The sequence below is a fragment of the Rhyacophila brunnea genome, unplaced genomic scaffold (assembly GCF_057557595.1).
Source record: "Rhyacophila brunnea isolate RB1 unplaced genomic scaffold, BYU_Rbru_1.0 scaffold_13, whole genome shotgun sequence".
Taxonomy (NCBI): domain Eukaryota; kingdom Metazoa; phylum Arthropoda; class Insecta; order Trichoptera; family Rhyacophilidae; genus Rhyacophila; species Rhyacophila brunnea.
In genome coordinates this window covers 14,908,876-14,928,972 of record NW_028232785.1, presented here as the reverse complement: position 1 = coordinate 14,928,972, position 20,097 = coordinate 14,908,876, and the positions used below count along the sequence as shown (strand labels likewise).

Genomic DNA, 20,097 nt, shown 5'->3' with positions numbered 1-20,097 from the left:
AACTTTATTAAATAAAAAAAGTATGAAGATTACAGATTTTATTTTAAACTTACATTGAATACGACAACATATTCATAATAATTATATACATAGCAATACAATAATAAATAAATAAAAATCATCATATAACTAATTATTCAAGTACCTACACTTATTAATGTTCTGATTGTAAACGATTATACATGGGTATATCTAGTTGTATACAATAAATTACACATTATAAACCTTTTGTTTTAAAACTTACAATTATTCAAAATAAATATCTTGACATAATAAAATATTTGTGACTAGAATATATAGCTATTGACCTACTCCTGGACTTCCCGTCTTCAATGGGGGCCAGAATAAAGTTTTGTAGGCCTAAATGTGCAGCTTGGTCACATAATCAATTAACAGAATATGAAAGACTTATGACGTATTACTTGGCTATCTGGATAAATAAGAATATGTTAGATTTAGAATATTAATATGTACCTAGATATAAAATTTAGAAAAATAATAGCTTCAAGTATTGTAATTTAAATAATGTTTAAAAATTTTAAGTAATTTAGTAATAGGAATAGTTTGTAAATCTCTGTAAGATTTTGCTTTATGAGTTTAAAAGAGATGGATGTAAGAGATGTAAGCGTGGAAAAGAGTTAGCATGTAATTTCTTTTGTAGCGACTGTACTAGCTAAATTGTCACGCGAGATTTTTTAAATATTTTAAGTCAGTCGGAGGAAACACGAGTTGCGAACGGACAAAAAATAAACAAATGTGTTAATTATTAGAATATAACTGTGTAAAAAAGAAAATCATTGAAAATATAAAGCCGTGCTTACAAAAAAAAGACCAAGACTTTTTATTTAATCTATTTTTTTTTTGTGAATTCTGAGTTCGACACATACCCTGAGCTAGCCCAGAACTCGGGATATCTCACTATGATAATTTGACACCAGTGGCGAAGGGTAGATGTCGGTTGTGGAGATAAACATGGTATCAATTTGTTTTTTAAATTCAATTATACCCTGCTTAAAGCAAACCATAATAGATAAACACTATTCTATCGTATTAATTGAGTTAGCATTTACTTGGTAGAATTCCATTTTACAAGAAATGAAAATATATTTCATTTCTTGACTATTCTATCGATTAGAATTAGGTTATGTATGGCTTAACAGAATTTTAAAACCGTAAGCAATTTGTTTTCTTAGTTCAATTCAAACGTATAAATATGACTGAAAATGTGTATTATTTTTTTCGGATCTCTACAGCCTACTTCTACAATCATTATGGTTTGGTCTAGGCAGGGTTTAATTGGATTTTAAATAAATTTTAAGTTCTTACTATTTTTCGGAGTAGTATTTTATTATCTACGAAATTTGAGTCGCTGTCGTATTTCAATAGTAACCTATTATCATTATATTTATGACGGACAACTCATTACTTGTGTCAGCAGATTGATCGGCGTTATTAAATACTGTATCACAATGACAAATTATTTTAATATCCATTCCCATAGTATCAAATTATATGACCGCAATAATAAATTCCCGGCTACTCGGATGTCCATTGACGCAAAAGCCATTTTAGTCGCTGACTCGATCAATATAATTATTTACTAAGTTATAATGAAAAGAATATTATTTTGACTATATGTCACTGCAATATAAGTTCCCAGCCTGTTAGAATATCACTTTCTATATCGCTTCGCACAACATCTCATTGTACCGAGATTCGGACCTCGGAACATTATCATAAGTATTATAATATAACAACTATAACAATATACTATTGTACCGACCATTACGCTGCAAATAAAACTCGCTCCTGCATCCATCTTCGACTTCTTCATCATCATCCTCAACACCAACGACACATCGACGTCTCCCACAGTGGTAACACACGTCGAACCCCATATATTTGTATTTTTTATGTGGGAGAATAAACTGGGTATTTTTCATAGTCACAGCATCCTATCTGAGTCTTATCATTATAACCTCACCTATCCTCGTCATTATCATCGGGAATGGGACAACTGGACTCCGGACAATTGGACGCCGCACTGTAGTAGACACGTATACAGAACGTAGACGAGGTATTTTAATCAGTTTCTATCTACTACTTAGTAGTTTTAATTCAACATAATGTATTCTTTATTACGGATTGAGAATTACCATGCCTAAGGCTTTATATAAAATAAAAAAACTCTTTTTTCGTTGGAACTTAAACATATGCACGATTAAATCATTATTTACGTCTGCATATTTGATATTCTCACCAACTATTAAATCATAATATAATCATTTAAATATAAATAATAATATTAAATATTTTTTTTAAGTGCCTAACGTCTATTTATTTTCGAATTGCGTCTAGTTGTCTGGTGCCAAATCATCCTTGACCCTTATCATCAGCCCCATCCACTAGAAAACCTTTTCAAATCTATGTATCAGTTGATGTCACATATGCCTACCGAACCTCGATTTTATGATTCTTGCCTATTTAATTGAACTATATTGAAAACGTAGTTTTATATATCTGACTTAATTTTAATTATTAGCTTCTTATCTTCACTGCGATGGACTATTTCGTGCTCTTTCAAACTGTCTGAATTTTCACAAGAAAATTCACAAATTTCACATTTAAAAAGCTTATCATGCTTCATCTTATGTCTTTTTAGAGAAACATTAAGTGCACATTTGTAGTCACATACATTACACTTCAATGGCTTTTCAACACTGTGAACAAATTTATGTTTTTTTAGTGCACTCGAACTTTTACTTACGTAAACACAATCCGTGCACTTATAAAGCTTTTTATTACTATGTATCAACTGATGCCTTTTAAAAACTATTGCTTGTGTAGATTTAAAATCACAATCTTTGCATTTGAACGAATCTTCACTAGTATGGGATTTTTCATGTTTTCTCAAATTAAAAGCCCTTCTAGTTTCAAAGCAGCATTTACTACACTTAAATCGCTTTTCCGTATGAGTCAACATATGCATTCTCAACGTACCAGACAGTGCAGATCTGTAATTACATACATTACATTTGTGTGGCTTATCATTACTGTGGATCGTTTTGTGTTCCTTTAAGTGAGTTGACCTTTTAGTTTCGTAACTGCACTCATCACATTTGTATAGCATTTTAGAACTATGTATCAGTTTATGTGTCTTAAGATACACTGCCTTTTTACAGCTAAATTCGCATTGATTACATTTAAATAACTTCTCATCGTTGTGAACTATCTTATGTTTTCTCAACGCACTTGAAGTTAGACCTTTATAATCACATTTATCACACTCAAAAGGTCTTTCTCCGGTGTGAATTTTATAATGTCCTTTTAATCTATCAGGTAGTGAGCATTTGTATCCACATATATTACATTCGAAAGGCTTTTCATTACTATGTATGGTTCTGTGTGTCGCTAAGTGATCGAATCTATGACTGGAGTAGTTACAATTTAACTCAGGACACTTGTAACGTTTTTCACTGCGATGTTTTGCCTTCAAGTAATTATGGTTATCGATTTTATGCTTTTTCATGACATCGTCAGATGGGAATATATCAAAGCATACGTTACATATTATATAATTTCGATCATAAGACACCATTTTTTTTAAACTGAGATGAGCTTCTTTTTTGTCGTCTGTACCAGCTACTTTGGTGACGTCGTGAGTTTGAGAATTTGGTTTGAATGCTCCCAATTTTGGCATTTCTTTATGAACAGAACCATTGCTGGATACACCGTCATATTCTACAGCAACCTGTAATAAAGACGACTACATGGTAAAATGCTGAAATTAAAGGAATCAATCTGACTCTGAATAATCGAATTTTTCTTGAGTTATTGCTATTTAAAAATTATGGAATTTAATATTCTTCAAATACAATAGGTAATATGCATTACTGACTACAATAAAGGACCGTTATTAAACGATGTCACACGAGTCTCCTTTTGTCACAAAATATTTTACGCCAGTGTCTAAAATACGTTACGTATAATTAAGGCTATACCTCAGTTGAGGCATGGTCTAAAAAGATCGTGGCTAGGCGATGCGCGGATTGCGGGTCGCGGGTGCAAATGACGCATGCCGACCAAAATATAATTTGTCCATTTAATGTTCTGTTTATAGTTCTATTGGTAACAATGATAATATATTCATTGACATGTTTTCTTTTTAAAGTAAATGGGTAACATTTTTCGTCATCTTTACACGATTTAAGAATTAATATTCCCGTCGCCATCACGAAACAAATTGACGTATTGACACCTCGACGTTCGGTCTCCGAGTGCCAGCGAGTCCAATATTTTGTCGCGCCTATAGTTGAAAATTATTTGCCGTTTCACTGAAGTATCGCCTTAAGCCCCCCCTCCCCCCCTCATAAGGTAGGAATAGCAATAGGTACTTTAAAAATTATTTATGTTAATATAATGTTTTCACAGTATATTTTGATAAACAAATAAGTACATGTTCTTTTTAGTTTTGTTGCGTCATAATCAATTCCTACCCATTTATTGGTAATTAGCATATTATGGACTTTTGATCGACATAATATTCGTCTATTCAATTCTCAGCTATCCTAAACGCCAATTTTTGGAAACACATTTTTTTTACATTAATCGATTCTCTATAAAATTTCCCACATTTCACACGAAAAAAAAAGCGCACTCGATTGGATTCGAACCACCGATTGTTTGGTTATCAGCCGAACGCACTACCTTTACGCCACAGTATGATACTGCAATCGTGACTATTATACAGTATAATATTATAGTTTAGAATTGTTCCGTTGCCTATGGAGCGAATTTATTATTATCGGCCATTTGCAATTCCTTACGTAAACAAACGATTAAACGTCATAGTGGCAGTTGTTCCTTTAAAAATAAAAACAACGATAAATAATTATATAATCTAGTAATATTCTTAAGTTAAAATTATATAGTTGTTTTTGTTTTGTTACGTACGCCAAAGAAGTATAACTTCTAACGCACGTACATAAGTACCCACACCGATTTTTTTTAATATTTCGATATTACAAAACTAAAATTGAATTAAGTATAGGTTCGTAATTTCTAAATTTCGCTTTCCTGCACATTTTATGGTTTGGCGTATAAGATAGTTTAAAATTGAATAGACGAATGTTGCACAAACTTTCTACATAATTGCGCAATATAAAACGGGTCAATGGGTCGATTTGGTGGCACCCATTTAAATGTTATGTCAACTAATCGACGGTTAAGTGGACGTTTGCCATCATGACGTTACTGAGCACTAATGAAATACGTGAAAAAAAAATAATATCAACAAACCTATTCATATTCCCAATATAATAATATGTCAATGAAGTTTTTATTGGCACAATATATTATTATCTTATAAACGACTATCATTGCAGAAATGTTTAGTATTGTACAAAGTAGTATATCATAATATATCGCAAGTGTTTGCAGGATTCTTGTTCAAATTCCGTTGATTACTTGTCATTTCAAGTTGTAAAGAAAGTAAATTTGTTAACATATTTCATTCATCATTAGCAGCGTCAAGATTAGGGAATCCAATCCCGGGCCAAAATTCTGATCCCGGGATTTCGGGATTACAATTAGACAATCCCGGAATCCCGGGACTGGTCCCGGGATTGGCATTTTTTCCATTGTTAATATAAAATTTTTATATTTACAAATAACATTGATAAAATCGGTCAAAAATAAATCTAGTATAATTTATACAATTTAAGACATTTATTGATAATATTGTATACGTTATATAAAATATCTTGGAAATACGCAAGTTTAACGGAGTAAATAATATTGTAATTTAAATAATAATGTGAATTTAATAGGAGATTGCTGTTTCTGATAGTAAATACTTAATGAATGGATTAGCGAGATTTAAAATATTAAAGCAAATAATCATGGCGTACTTATGGCCTTTCCGCTTCATAAATCTAATTAGTCAGCCAAATATGAAACTGCCGTAAAACGTATGATATCATGGTGGAATTACTTTGTTAAAAGTGCGAAGCATTGTTTTTTCCAATCTTTCCATTTTTAATAATTTACGTGAAAAAATAAATTGAATCGGCAACCTACACATGGGTATAAATCAAACTTCATTCAAATTCAGTTTATTTCTAATGTAGTTATTTTTTATTAAAAGTATTTTTTCGGTTATATTTTCGCTTTTATTTTATTTTCCATAAAAATTGATAAATAATTGTTAACAATGTTTATCAATCCCGGGATTCATAGGTATCGAAAATAGATCGGGATCCCGGGATTGGAATCCCTAGTCAAGATGACTCTCGTTCAATTAACCGTCTCGCTGGTGTTTAGATGACGGTATCAAATCGTCTTAGACACGAATGAGAATACATAATAAAACACCCACACTTGAAACACTAACCTGATTTACACTACTATACTGAAGATAAGATGATCCAGGTGCAAGATCTTCATGATCATCTAATGAACCTTCTGTGTCTTTCTCAATCTCGACCTCGTAGGTGCTCAACTGAAAATCATTTACGTATGGTAAACAAATAGCCTGGCCGCGCACTAGGCAGCCACAAAAAGCCAACGATATTTGGCTGCCTAGTGTGCGACCAAGCTTAAGAATTCGATATTGAAAAATACATTGGCCCAAACAAGCACGGAGCTCGACCGATTTTAATCAAGATATTGTTAAGTATGCCAGTTTGTTCCTTTCTGTAGGACTCGCTGTCAGTTACATCTAGTCTTTCAGTCGGAAACGTGGTACCGAGTATTATATTTTATTGAATACAAACTAGGAATAAAAGGTAGAAAAAATAATGTTTTATATTGGGATGAGAATAAATACCAAAGATAAAGTACGTCACAAACCATATGTGTTCTAGATTTAATTGCACGATAGAGTTTATCTGTAAGGGAAGCAGTGATTGGCTGATATTATAAATTGGACGCGGCGTGGCGGTCGAGCAATTAAGTGAGATAAACGGTTACATGTAAATTGTGCATAAAACATTTCACCGTGAGCCTTCTTATCGGAAAAAGATGACCGTATACTATACGGTCCAGGGCTCGAAATGGACCGGAGCGCCGTTCCTGTTCGTGAAATTGGTAATATTATCGCTCCGTCTCGTGAAAAAAATAATTTGACCGTCTGAGCTACTCGTAGATAGGCCATATAATAGAAAATCTAACACACTTATTTTTATGAAATACACATAAAATTTGATAACTATGTCTTCTAACTATGATAACTATATATTGTTCATCAGAAAACTGTCGAGCGCTCCGGTTCGTAAACTTTTCCATTTCGAGCGCTGATACGGTCTTTAATTTTCATTTTCAATATTAACATTAATTCAATTTTCATAGCTAATTTTGGCAAAATTCATGAATTCAAGAATGAAAACCTAACCTAACAAGTATATCGGCATTTTAAAAATTTGTTTGCTGCTGGCTTCCTGTAAGTGTAAACCGACAAGAACCGTGTTTTATGTAGACATGAATTTGTCAGTAATAGTCAGTCAGTCAGTAGTTCTACTATACGACCCAAAGAGGTTGGACGGTCTTTAATGTACGGCCATATATTTCCGACACTGCATACGTTAAAGTTTCTGGACACGGAGATAAACACCGCAACATCGCTGTAATAGTGAAAAAAGTAATTGATTGATATACTTAATTAAATGATAACGCACGTGTAGAATTTTCTGAAGAATAAAAATAGTTATGTATCCAATATGGCGAAGGGTAGCATGTTACTTGGTTAGGTACCACAAAAGGGGTAATATTATGCTGACGAGTGCTGGAAACTTAATAGTTCAAATGGATTTATTTAAAAATAGATTAAATGAAAAATGTATGGAATACTTACCCTTATTATACCCCGTGGAACTCTGAGGTTTTGCGGAATACCATTTAGGGAACACTACTATGATATCACACTGCCCTTAACCTTAGGGGTATGTAAGGGGGCCCACCAAATATGCTGGCCTGGGGGTCCGCTTAAAAATGTGGGGGCCATGCTGCTAACCTCGGAACATAAACTCACATAAACGAGCATTTGATAATAGAGCCGATTTCTATGATATCTATGGGAGTTTCGCTGAATATAAATCAAACACGAAATTGCATATTACATATTCTTTTGAGAGATTACGATATTTTGCGATGAATATTGCTGGCACATTCCTTTCTATCAAGTGTTTTTTTTTATACTAGGGCTAAAGACACAGTATTACTTCAATATAACATAAAATGTTCACCTGATTTACACCACCATGTTGTGAATATGAGCATCCAGGTTCGAGATCTTCATGATTAGCTAACGGAGCCTCTATATCTACTTCGATCTCGACTTTGAAGGTTTTCTGGAAATCAATTTTCGGTATTTGCGGCAAAATTTCCACGTTTACATAATTTTATATGGGTTCGCCATAATGACAAAAGTAAATCTTCCGTGATGCCCTGCATTTTTTTTTATCGCGTCGCCATTTCTCGCTGTTGTCGGCCTGCTTCATTCTGTTCTATGGGGAATGGGACGACTGGCCTCCGACCAATTGGACGCCGCACTGTCCTAGACACGTGTAGACGAGGTATTTTAATCAGTTTCTATCTACTACTTAGTAGTTTGAATTCATTTTACTCTTAACATAATGTATTTTTTATCGCGGATTGAGAATTACCATTCCTAAGGTTTTATATAAAATAAAAACTCTTTTTTCGTTGGAACTTAAAACATATGCACGATTAAATCATTGTTTACGTCTGCATATTTACATTCTCACCAACTATTAAATCATAATATAATCATTGAAATATAAATAATAATATTGAATATTTTTTTTAAAGTACCTATAAGTACCTATCGTCTATTTATTTTTGAATTCCGTGGCGTCCAGTTGTCCGGTGCCAAATCATCCTAGACCCGTTCTATGAGGAAGCCAAATCGTTCCCTATCTGTACTTTTAATACATCTATGGTTTGTACATACTGCCAATTTTAAATTATAAAATACTTAAGCAAAAATGTTGATGCCAATAAGTCTAGAAAAATGATAATAAAAAATTAACCAAATATGTTGAAAGGACCATCTTTATTATGAAAAGAAAATTACCATGTCCACTTCCAAGCGTATCATTTTGGCGTACAAAGAGATGGGGATAGACAGTGATGTCCCTAAACAAAATGCCGCCACTGGCAGCGTCAAATGCCGCCCCAGTGTACTAAACTTTTTATCATCCGTGCACGTGTCGTTTCTGGTCACCATGTATGTCGAAGGGTAACGGAAGTAAACTAGACATCGCGAACCAAACAACGGTCTTGGTAAACCTTATATCTTAATTAAAACATTTTGTTTCAAACCAGTGAGAAGGATATTTCCGTTATTACTAAATTTAGATAAGCTATTTCTATATTGTATAGTACCAAATGATTTGCCGCCCTTCGAGTAACTGCCGTCCTCAAACGACGCTCAATTTGCCTACCCCTACGGGACGTTGCTGGGGATAGATTAAGAGCTTCTTTACGAGGAATGGTTACTCAAACTCAGACATCTTGTAAATATATTGTCCCTTTGATCATGGAAAAAGAAGCTCCGGATATGGTCATAGATATGGAAGTAACAAATGTTTAAATTGTATTGTAGTGCTACAAAAAATATGTTTTTAACGTGTGGTCAGCACTCCATCGCGTGACATTAATAATCAAAAGAGAATAATTCTTATGGATACCTATTACATGTTTACATAATTACCTGTGGAATATCATTACCAATTGCCAATGTATTTGAGGTATTAGCGAATTCTCCAAGGGATTGATAGCTTGAATTGTCAATTTCTTGTTCTATACAAACGGGAACTTCAGTTTTGATAACTATTGGATAACCAGCGTCTTCCTACAATACAAGAATATTATCATTCAATATGATATATTGCTTAAACATTAATATAGCAAGGTTATATTCTAATATAGGTAATCAATAATAGCAATAAACCTGAACTGGGTCAGTTGTATAGTCGATAGGTTCCTGTTTTATGACTGAAAATGGTATCGTGTGGCATTCTTGACTGCTCGCACGGTCGATTGCACCATGGAGTAATCCAGGGTTGGATGCCATGTCTTCCGGCTCTTGTTTAATATCCATTTTAGTTTGTATTTTCGACATACGCAAGGGGCACGTGAGAAATTTGATGACTGACAGATGACAGTCGCCACGTTTCCATAGACAAAGTAACGAACTATCTGTAAAAGTGCTGCCAGTATATTAATTATAACAGTTTATAATAATATCTTCAAATAGATAGTAACATAATATTAATTAATTGTATTTACAATGAGTTCAAACAACTGATAATTTCTAACGACTTTAAAGTAGATTTATTATTGGAGTATAAGGGGCCGGGAGGGAGCAGAGTAAACAAATCAAGCAGGTGCCAGTGATTTCCACGTTTATCTTGTCTACTACTACTCATAGCTTCTTGTCGTTTCTTTTCCAAACACATTGATACATTCTTCATACCCAGATACTCGACAGAACGTTGTCTAATCGTCTAAATTATTAGGATCATTAATGTCTGTTTGTATCGTCTGCTGTTTTGTTTTTTAGACGTCATGCCGACAGAATTTTATATCAAACACCAGAGCCAGATGGTTGCATCATTTTACAATGTAAAATGATGCATGGTCTTCCATTGACAAATTAATATCATAGGCCTTTGGTTTTGTAGAATACCTATCCCAGACAAGAGGGGTCAACCTGTTAAGAAGGTTTTTCGACACCCAAATCATTGGTGTAGGTACCCATCCTGTCATTACGTTACGATGAAGATAATAACGTCATGCAATTCACCCAAATAGTTTGAACCCATTTATTCCATCCTGGAGGAGGGCTTCGGATCTGAAAACCCCCATGTTGTGTGCCTGCCTAATTAAATCCGTATCAATTCTACCTATTATAAATAATTAGGTATAATACTATTGTGTATATAGAATAATAATACAATATGGCAACTCTATAGACCTGTCACATTGTCTATGAAAAACTGACGCTGTGTCAGTGTCACAGCGATCAAATTTTGCTTGTGGGTCTTGCGTACATTGGCATTATCAACTAAAATGGACATTAAACAAGAGCCTACAGACTTGGAATCTGATTCAGGATTAGTCCATTGTACTATAAAGCATTCAACCAGCCCAGAATGCCACACATTACCAGTTTTAGCGATCAAACAAGAACCCATTGACGATGCAACCAAGATTTTTCAGGTTATTGCCTACACATAAACTTAATTGTATTTATGACAATAATAATTGGAAATAGTTATGCAGAAAGTAGCCAGTTCACAAAAACAAAAAAATTGGATATGATATAGATCAGATGCGAGAAGATTTTCTCTACCTTCTGCTGAAAATAGCCAAGCCGCAAAAAAATTATTCTTGAAATAAAATACTATTTACAATTTTAATATCATGCTGTTGCTAAAGTGCCGTTATCTCAGCTCGACATTATTGTGGACTGGCTACATTCTGCCTAACCACGTTAAATTATAGGTGCTTGTGACTGGTCGTCCGCCGTCTTTGGCTGTCAGTCGCCATTGTTGAATTCTGCTATCTTTTTGTCATGGAATTATAGTACGCGATCCAAGAAATGATAGTATTTCGGAAAAACTTATAGGACGTTGAAAATGTAAAAATATGCTAACTTCATAATAATAATAATTCAATTTTTCAAAATTGTATTTTTGACGTAGGTACTATACTTTTTTAATAGTACGTGGACCAAAATATAATATAATTATAGTTCGGTTGGCGACACTGCGTTCACTGACAGATGGCAGCGCGCGATGGCGGAGTATCAGTCACAAGACCCTAATTATATTGTACACCATGAATACTTCTTTGCACAAATCGTGGCAAATACTAAACAGTGTCTTGTATTGTAGGAAGATGCTGATTATCCTGTTAAAATCAAAATTGAAATTCCTGTAAGTATTGAACAAAACACAAACAGTACATCGCTTGGAGAATTCGCACAGTCGTCAAATACAACAGCGAAGTGTAACAATACTCTACAGGTGAATCAGTTGAAAACATTGTCATTATTGAAGATAATAGTATGTATTAATTACTGCAGTTATGTGACATTTATATTACTTACCTGTATGAACAAGAAATGAAAATATAATTTATTAAATTCTACAGGTTTTTAAAAGATTTGTCGATAGTTATTTCGGTTGTGACACCATTATCAAGACTAATCAGTCTAATCAAGGCTAGTCTTGATAATGGTGTCACAACCGAAATAGCTATTGACAAACCTTTTAAAAACCTGTAGAATATAATATTAATTACATTTTCATTTCTTGTAAAATGGAATTCTACCAAGTAATGCTGACTCAATCAATACCTATATGAACTTATAATCAGCGTTGCCAACATTTTTATTGACAGATCTAGCATTTTTTCGATAGGCATCTACCTACCTTGCAAAAAATGCATCTAGCTTATGGCGTTTTGAAGTTATACTTCTTTAGGCGCGTTTGGAAAATCAGAGCAGAGTGTATTTGTGGCGTGTGACATGTAACACATAATTTATTTTTTCACACGAAAAAAATCGCACTCGATTGGATTCGAACCACGATTGTTCGGTTATCAGCCGAACGCACTGCCTTTAGTATGATAATGCAATCGTGACGATTATACAGTATAATATTATAGTTTTGAATTGTTCCGTTACCTAGGCAGCGAATCTATTATTATATGTATGAAGAATTGTTCCGTTGCCTAGGAAACGAATTTATTAGCGTTTTTTGATGCCTTCAATTGATTTAAATGCGCTGAAAATAAGATAGGTATTTTATTTATTTATTCAGATATTTAATGAAGGCAAGTCAGTACTTGGGAAATAAAATAACACAATGAAACAATAGGAGCATTCTTGGCGTTAAAGAAAAATAGGTACCTATCTAAAATCACTTCTTTTCAGTAGAGCCAAAAAAGATTAGGGTTTGAACAACTTTGTAATGGAATTTTATTTCTATGTCTCTTTGTGAAATTTCCTTATTAACTAGGTGTGATCTGGCTGACCTATCGCAAACGTTGGGTTTTAATAAATATGACGAACTTGTACTCAAGTTTTGTATTTGCCAGGAATTGTTTGAACACTTTTGGTGCAATTAGTGGTCACGTTTAGATACTGTTATATTGTTTGGTTTTGCGAACAATTATTTCATCAAACATAAACGAACTCAATATACAATCTTTGTCATTGTACATAATAATAAATTGTGGATTAAGGCCAGTTTCAGACGGGACACCGGTGTCATGAATGAAATTAATGAGTCAACGCATAATTTCGCGTTATAAATTAGAACATAAAACTGGCTGCGGTAATAAAAACAAGTGTATTAGCGTAGCGACGGAAAAGTGTACCGGACACACGTTAACTCATTAGATCTGGAGCGTTCATAAACATAATACAATGGCCCCTTTATTCGAAACGGGCCTTAGTCTTCAAAGAGTCCTAACATAATATAATATGTTTTGTGTGTATTTTAGAATTGTATAACAGGCAGTGCAGTTATAAAAAATGAAAATGACTTCCATCGTACATTCAAAGTGGAGAACGAAGAAGAAACAGGAGGTTCATTAGTCAATCATGAAGATCTCAAACCAGGATGCTCCTATTCTCAGCATAGTAAAAATAAGGTAAATATTTAGTTTTATTGAAGTGACACTTCTTTACCCGCAGTAGAAAAAATTACTCGGAGGAAATGAGTACTTTAACTATCAGGGCTTGACATGCGTAGAGGTATCTATTTGATTTAGTTCAAAAGCAGCATAAGTACAATAAATCAATATCAAATATTTTATAAAATCTTTTACAGGGCAATTAAAAAATCATTTATAAAAGGTTATAGCACAACTTAAGATAAGATTTAAAACTCCTCACTAAGCGACTATTTAAAGCCTACTTGATAAAAATAAATGTACATTACATCAGTAATAGATTAACAGAGACATCAATACCTACTATAACGTAATTGTTATCGCAATATATCTTCATATGCATGTGCCGAATCAATACTCGTGCATTTAAAAGCTGTAATAATACGTATGTACGCAAATCTATCATGTTTTTGTACAGAACACCTTGACATCTATCGGCAAATTATCACAACAGATCGGCTAATTTTAACAAAGATTTTCTACATCGTTTTAAAAATTAAACTGATTTTTTTACGATGTCCGATCCTAAGAAGACCGGGCTTCCACAAAATAGAGTTTGTATTTACAGATTTATGTTTTACGACTAATGTGTCATAATGTCCAAACAAACACAAAAACAACTTGTGAATTTTTTGTTGCTAGACCCAGGACCCTAGATTCAGACTCAGTACCAATGGCATTATAGACCGAAACGTTACGCGCTGGGCCATCGTGGGCGTATAGGATAATGACATGCTTCAGTTAAAACGAGCGTGGACATAGAAGAAGAAATGTTGTTCAATGCAACAAACTATTTTTAAATTAAGTATTATTTATTTTTCAGTATTGTGTGACAGGCTTCACAGATATAGCACTTAAAAACGAAATCCCTGTGGACTTTTGCAAGAACGAGTTCGATGACAATATAAGGAGATCGTTATCTGATTGTGAAAAATTTGCGCCTGGTTCCTCATATCCCCAAGAGGTATGACGTCCTTATTTAATTATCTCATCAAATACACTTTCCTCCACTTTATTGTAGATCTAAAAAAAGTAATCTAAGATTAATGATATTTACAGTGCAACTTTTAAATCAAGTCTCATACGTCATCACAGTTGTTTTTGGAACTAAAACCTACTTTCCGCTACTACATACCCACGCACGTAATTTTGATTTCCCTTGGTGTTTTATTAACATGAATATGAATGAACCTTTGCGGAAGCAGATGTAGAGCATTATTTCAAACGTAGAAGTATAATGAGGAGGAGAAACAGAAAATAAAGGTTTTGATTCCTCTCAATGGTGTCAGAAATCAGAGTACCTATCTGCTATGATAAACGTAAAGAGCATGTGACATAATAGGTAGTATCGGCGCGCAAAAACAACGTGACATAACGGTGTATGCAGCGCTGTATAATAATATAAAGTTGGCAGTGGCGAAGGGTGGAGGTAGGCTGTTAAGATCCGCCATAAATAGTGCACATTAAACTTTTTCAGACATACATATTTGTTTTCATTGAACTAAGACTACAATTTACAGATAGTGTTGGTTAGTTTTTAAAATTCAATTAAACCCTGAGAAACCAAGCCATAATAGATAATAGTCCAAAAAATACATGTGTATCTATAAAATATCTAAAATTATACAATTAAATCATACATAACTTTGAATATTTTATAAATAGAATAATATTTTTTATTTATTATAGTTTGGTTTAGTCAGGGCTTAATGAATTAAAAAAATTAACCAACAATATGTGTAATATGTATATTTAATCCAACGAAAACAAATAACTATGAATGAAAAAGTACCCACAATTTTGTCGTATTCCCCAAATTAGACCAAAACTATTATGGTTTCGTTTAGGCATGGTTTAATTGATTTTTAAAAACTAACTAGCACCATCTGTAAATTGTAGTCTTAGTTCAATAAAAACAAATACATATGACTAAAAAAGTTTAGTGTGCACTATTTATAGCGAATCTTAACAGCCTACCTCCACCCTTCGCCACTGAAAGTTGGTCTGTTTGTATCTTATTTTATGGCGCTCTACTTAAGCCCTTTTTTTACGTAGGTACCTACCTCAGTCTTCTAGCCATGACTATTTTTCCAATGTTGTTTACATTAGCTTCCCAGTGCATCTGGCGTTCATTATCTAGGTTTAACAGCATAACTCATTTACGGTGTCCGTGTTCAAATTTAAATTTTAAATTCATTTTGCTCAACATATAGTGAACTATACAAATTATCAATTAACAACGTTCACAACGTCACATTTAAAAACAAAGAAATATTATTAAAACCGTATAATAAAATAATAGAGATATAATATGCGGTGATAAAGAATAAATCGGTATAATCATAATAAAGAAGACACTTGGAAGTAATACCGAAATAGATAATTAGACCCTATTTAAGAATTTATAAAACAACGCTCACCTATATTCATCCTCACGTAAGTGTAATATATTAACGTGTTAATAGCAATAGATGGACATGACAGTTGTTGAGTTTAATGTCAGAAGTTGTATGAAGGTAGAGAGTATCGAATTTTGATAGATGTACTACACCTAATCAATACGATATTTATCGTCAGTCCAACGCTTGGAATATAACATTTTTACGAACCGGACCGCATGAAAAATAATCGAAGGAAGTATGTTTAATGTAAACCGACTCAACACAGTCAACGAATGCATCGCTGTGACGTAAAAGACTCCGTATACAAGTTTGTCTATACTTAGTTGTATTTTTAATTTTACAGATCGCATTGGAATATGACGTTGCATCCAGGAACTGTTCAAGTAACCAAAAAAATCCAGTATTTGTTGCATCTGAATCAAATTATAAAGGTGACGTAATAGACTTTGACGATCACGACGTAAAAAAGGAACTGGAGATAAAAGAAGAAAAAGAAGCTCGTCTTTGTTTGAAGAGAATGTTGTTTTATGAACGAAATTATATCTGCAATGTTTGCTTTGATGTCTTCCCTGCTGAAGATGTCATGAAACGACATAAAATACTAAAACATAAATCTATTAACCAAGCAAAATCAGGCTACTTAAAAACAATGTTAAATAAAAATGAAAAACGTTTTAAGTGTCCCGAGGAGAATTGTAATTATGCATGCAATATGCTAAATCGCTTAATGATACATAGAACTACTCATAGTAACGAGAAACCCTTTGAATGTGATGTGTGTGGATACAAATGCTCACTAGCTTCTAGATTAAAGGTACATAATAAGATACACACATGCGAAAAGCCGTTTGAGTGCGAATTATGTGACTATAAATGCAAAAGTTCAACTTCGTTGAGGTTCCACAAGTTAGTACATAATGGTGAGAAAGTATTTAAGTGTGATGAATGCGAATATGCATGCAAAAAAGCGGATTACCTCAGGCAACATAAGCTGATCCACAGCACTAAAATGCTGTTCAAATGCACCGAATGCAATTTTGAAACAAAACGATCAACTCACTTAACTGCACACAAAACTACGCATAGTACCGAGAAGCCATTACAGTGTAAATTGTGTGATTATAAATGTGCACTACCCGCTTTGTTGAAGAGGCATAACATGGTTCATAATGAAAAGCCGTTGAAGTGTGACCAATGCGACTTTGCATGTAGAAGACCGTATTACTTAAAGAGACATGAGATAACTCACAATAGTGAAGTCGGGTTTAAATGCGACGAATGCGATTACAAATGTAGTCTTGCGATTGCGTTCAAGAGGCATCAATTAATTCATAGCTGTGAGAAGATTTTTAAGTGTACTGAATGTGAGTATGTCAGTAAAAGCTCGAGTCAACTAAAAAAACACAAATATGTCCACAGTGATGACAAGCCTTTTCAATGCCACTTGTGCGACTATAAATGCGCACAGTCAATTCTGCTAAAGAGACATATTATGACACATACAGGTGAAAAACCGTTTGAGTGCGATTCATGCGATTATAAATGTATACAATCCAGTACGTTAAAAAGGCATAAGCTCGGACATAGCGAAAAATCATTAAGTGCCGAACCGAACACAATTACAATCGAAGTAGATCGACTTTCATAGCGAGGTAAACGTCAAAATGGCAAGAAATATGTTGCTATGTTGTGATATTACCTACATGTTTAATTTTTTTTAGACTTAACATAAGTCAGTTTAAATTAAATTCTACTTATAAATCCTTAAATAATTGCCCGGAGATCAAACCTAAAATGGAATAATGCGGTAGGTATCTAAAAATGCATATTGGCATTTTTGCCTGTTATCGCGAGGGATGGTTTCCAATCCTGGTGTCCTAAAGAATTTGAGTTTACATGCGCCTGTTAATTACCTACGTGGTCGCTGCCATGATATATTCTGAGTCGAAACCGTTTCCTCAATCCTCCACCCATTTTGAGGGGTGCAAGATGCAATGCGCTTCCCAAAAACATAGACATTTTCAGTGACATGCTATGTATTCTGTATAAAATTGTACTTTTTTATTATAAATTTTTTCTACTCTCTTCTGAGGGTAATATTAGTTGGTATAGCTTTTTGAGTGGACTGTAAATATTTTAAGGGAACATGAGGTGGTCGGATCTAGGGGTGGGGGTGATGGGACAGAGTGCCAGACACTGACCTTTGTGATGATGTATGATGGCCCCGTGGTCTGGTTTCAACTTTCGCTCGCGCGGTATTGTTGTTTTGGGTCACATATGATATTATTAGGATCGGACATGGTCGAAAGAAGAGGAGATAAGAAGTGGAATGGGAACATAAATGGCTCAACCATTAGTTATATTGTAAATCTCATGTTCTGAATGTCTTGAATTTAGATTTGTTATGACTACAATGTTTTGTTCTCTTAAATAAATAATGCTTGGTGATCGAAGAGCATGAAATAAATCTGTTGGACGTATTACAACGCGTGGAGTTAAGAATCATATATCGCTCGAACAGATCAACACTATGGTTTACAAGAGATTAAAAGAACAAACCCTACCCATGACTTTCCAGATATTTTGTCTATGGAAAGGATTTGAAGATGATGGCAAAAATTGATCGTCCATTACCCAACAGCCTCATTCAAATGAGTACATGCATAGCAATACTGCTGTTTTGTGTACCTATCATATTAGAAGGGAAACATGCGAAAATATGTATAAACTGAGACACCCAGTATTTAGTTTTATACAAGTGTATATAGCAGGCATATTTGACACGATGATCGAACAGCTGGTGGTAACCGTGGACAAGCCACTACGAAATCGAACTCCTGTGGGTTTCTGAACTGGTTACCAGCAGCGCTATGTTCTAACTAGTGATATGAAGTCACCCGACGACATGACGTAATTATAACGTCAGCCAATACACGCTCAAGGCAAGCCGTCCAACGCACACGGCTCACCATAGATATTATTATGCTGAAACACCTATTTGTGTATGGGGACAATGGATAACGCCACTATTTTAATAGCGTTATTTTCTCGAATGCTATTATCACTCCGGTAGTACGTCACAATGATGTCATATGACGTCATGTCGACCGGGCGACGACAACTCGCAAGTACTAACATTAGGCCCCAGGTTCAAATACTTAGATATCACAGTGGCCGATAATGGCAGTCTTTCCAGTAAACTTGGAATCCGTGTAGGTGTGATGGGATCTGCAATCAACTAGCTTAAACCTGTGGTTTACCTGTGAAACATTACATGTTATCAATCATTGACTTTTGAGCTTTGAAAATCGATGTCTTCACCGAATCTTAGGAATACATTGGTACGACCGTTTTAGTACAGCTCGAGTTTGTGAGTGGACACGGAAGCTCTCGGCGATCGAAGTAGTCACGGAAAGACGGTTCACGTGGCTGGGATTTAAAGGAAGTAGATCTCACACGGAAGGTGCGCGACGTGGTAATAGACCGAGAAAAGTGGCAGGACCTTATGCCTCATTGTTGTGGCGTGAGAGGGTCAAGTAATATATTTTTTTACACACTAAACATAGTTTTAAGTGCAATTAGTTTATCTGTACCTTCATAGCGATCTACTCTTCATGAGTTTATACTATCACCGTTACTTTTGCTCACCATACAAATTGAAGTAATATTTAGGCATTTCTATATTGTAATCATTATAATTAATTATTTCTTACTTATAGTACAGATATATAGCCTCCGTAAGTATTTTTGCAGGACGGTGATAAATATTCTAGTATAAAACTTACCGCCCATGACGACGGTCGGTCGGTGCAAGACATCGCAGTCCGGCAGCAAATTATCTATAAATTTATTAATATAGGTCGCTAACAACCTGAAATTCATTCTACATTATAAAACCTTAACTGACAGAAATAAAATTAATTTTTACAATACCTAACAATGTCTTTTACTTGCGCCGATCTTAATATTGTTTGTCTATTAATAATTTATT

The 20,097-nt window shown here is 34.1% G+C and overlaps 2 protein-coding genes across 3 annotated transcripts; one reads left to right on the top strand and one right to left on the bottom strand.

Annotated features, from left to right (window-relative positions):
* Positions 1-23: 23 nt before the first annotated feature.
* On the bottom strand, positions 24-10,193 carry LOC147076616 (uncharacterized). The gene is made up of 5 exons (XM_085940354.1): positions 9,971-10,193; positions 9,731-9,871; positions 8,241-8,345; positions 6,392-6,499; positions 24-3,751 (listed from the first exon to the last, which is right to left on the bottom strand). The coding sequence occupies exons 1-5, from the start codon at positions 10,139-10,141 to the stop codon at positions 2,513-2,515; spliced, it is 1,764 nt and encodes a 587-aa protein (XP_085796480.1). The 5' UTR covers positions 10,142-10,193; the 3' UTR covers positions 24-2,512.
* An 829-nt stretch (positions 10,194-11,022) lies between these two features.
* On the top strand, positions 11,023-17,821 carry LOC147076615 (uncharacterized). Of its 2 annotated transcripts, none has more exons than XM_085941303.1 (5): positions 11,023-11,241; positions 11,919-12,050; positions 13,534-13,683; positions 14,528-14,668; positions 16,450-17,821. In XM_085941303.1, exons 1-5 carry the CDS (start codon positions 11,092-11,094, stop codon positions 17,752-17,754), a joined length of 1,878 nt encoding a protein of 625 aa, XP_085797429.1. In that variant the 5' UTR covers positions 11,023-11,091; the 3' UTR covers positions 17,755-17,821. The 2 variants fall into 2 exon arrangements, with proteins under 2 accessions (XP_085797429.1, XP_085797428.1); XM_085941302.1 differs by having other exon boundaries at positions 11,027-11,241; positions 11,919-12,089.
* The last annotated feature ends 2,276 nt before the right edge of the window (positions 17,822-20,097 follow it).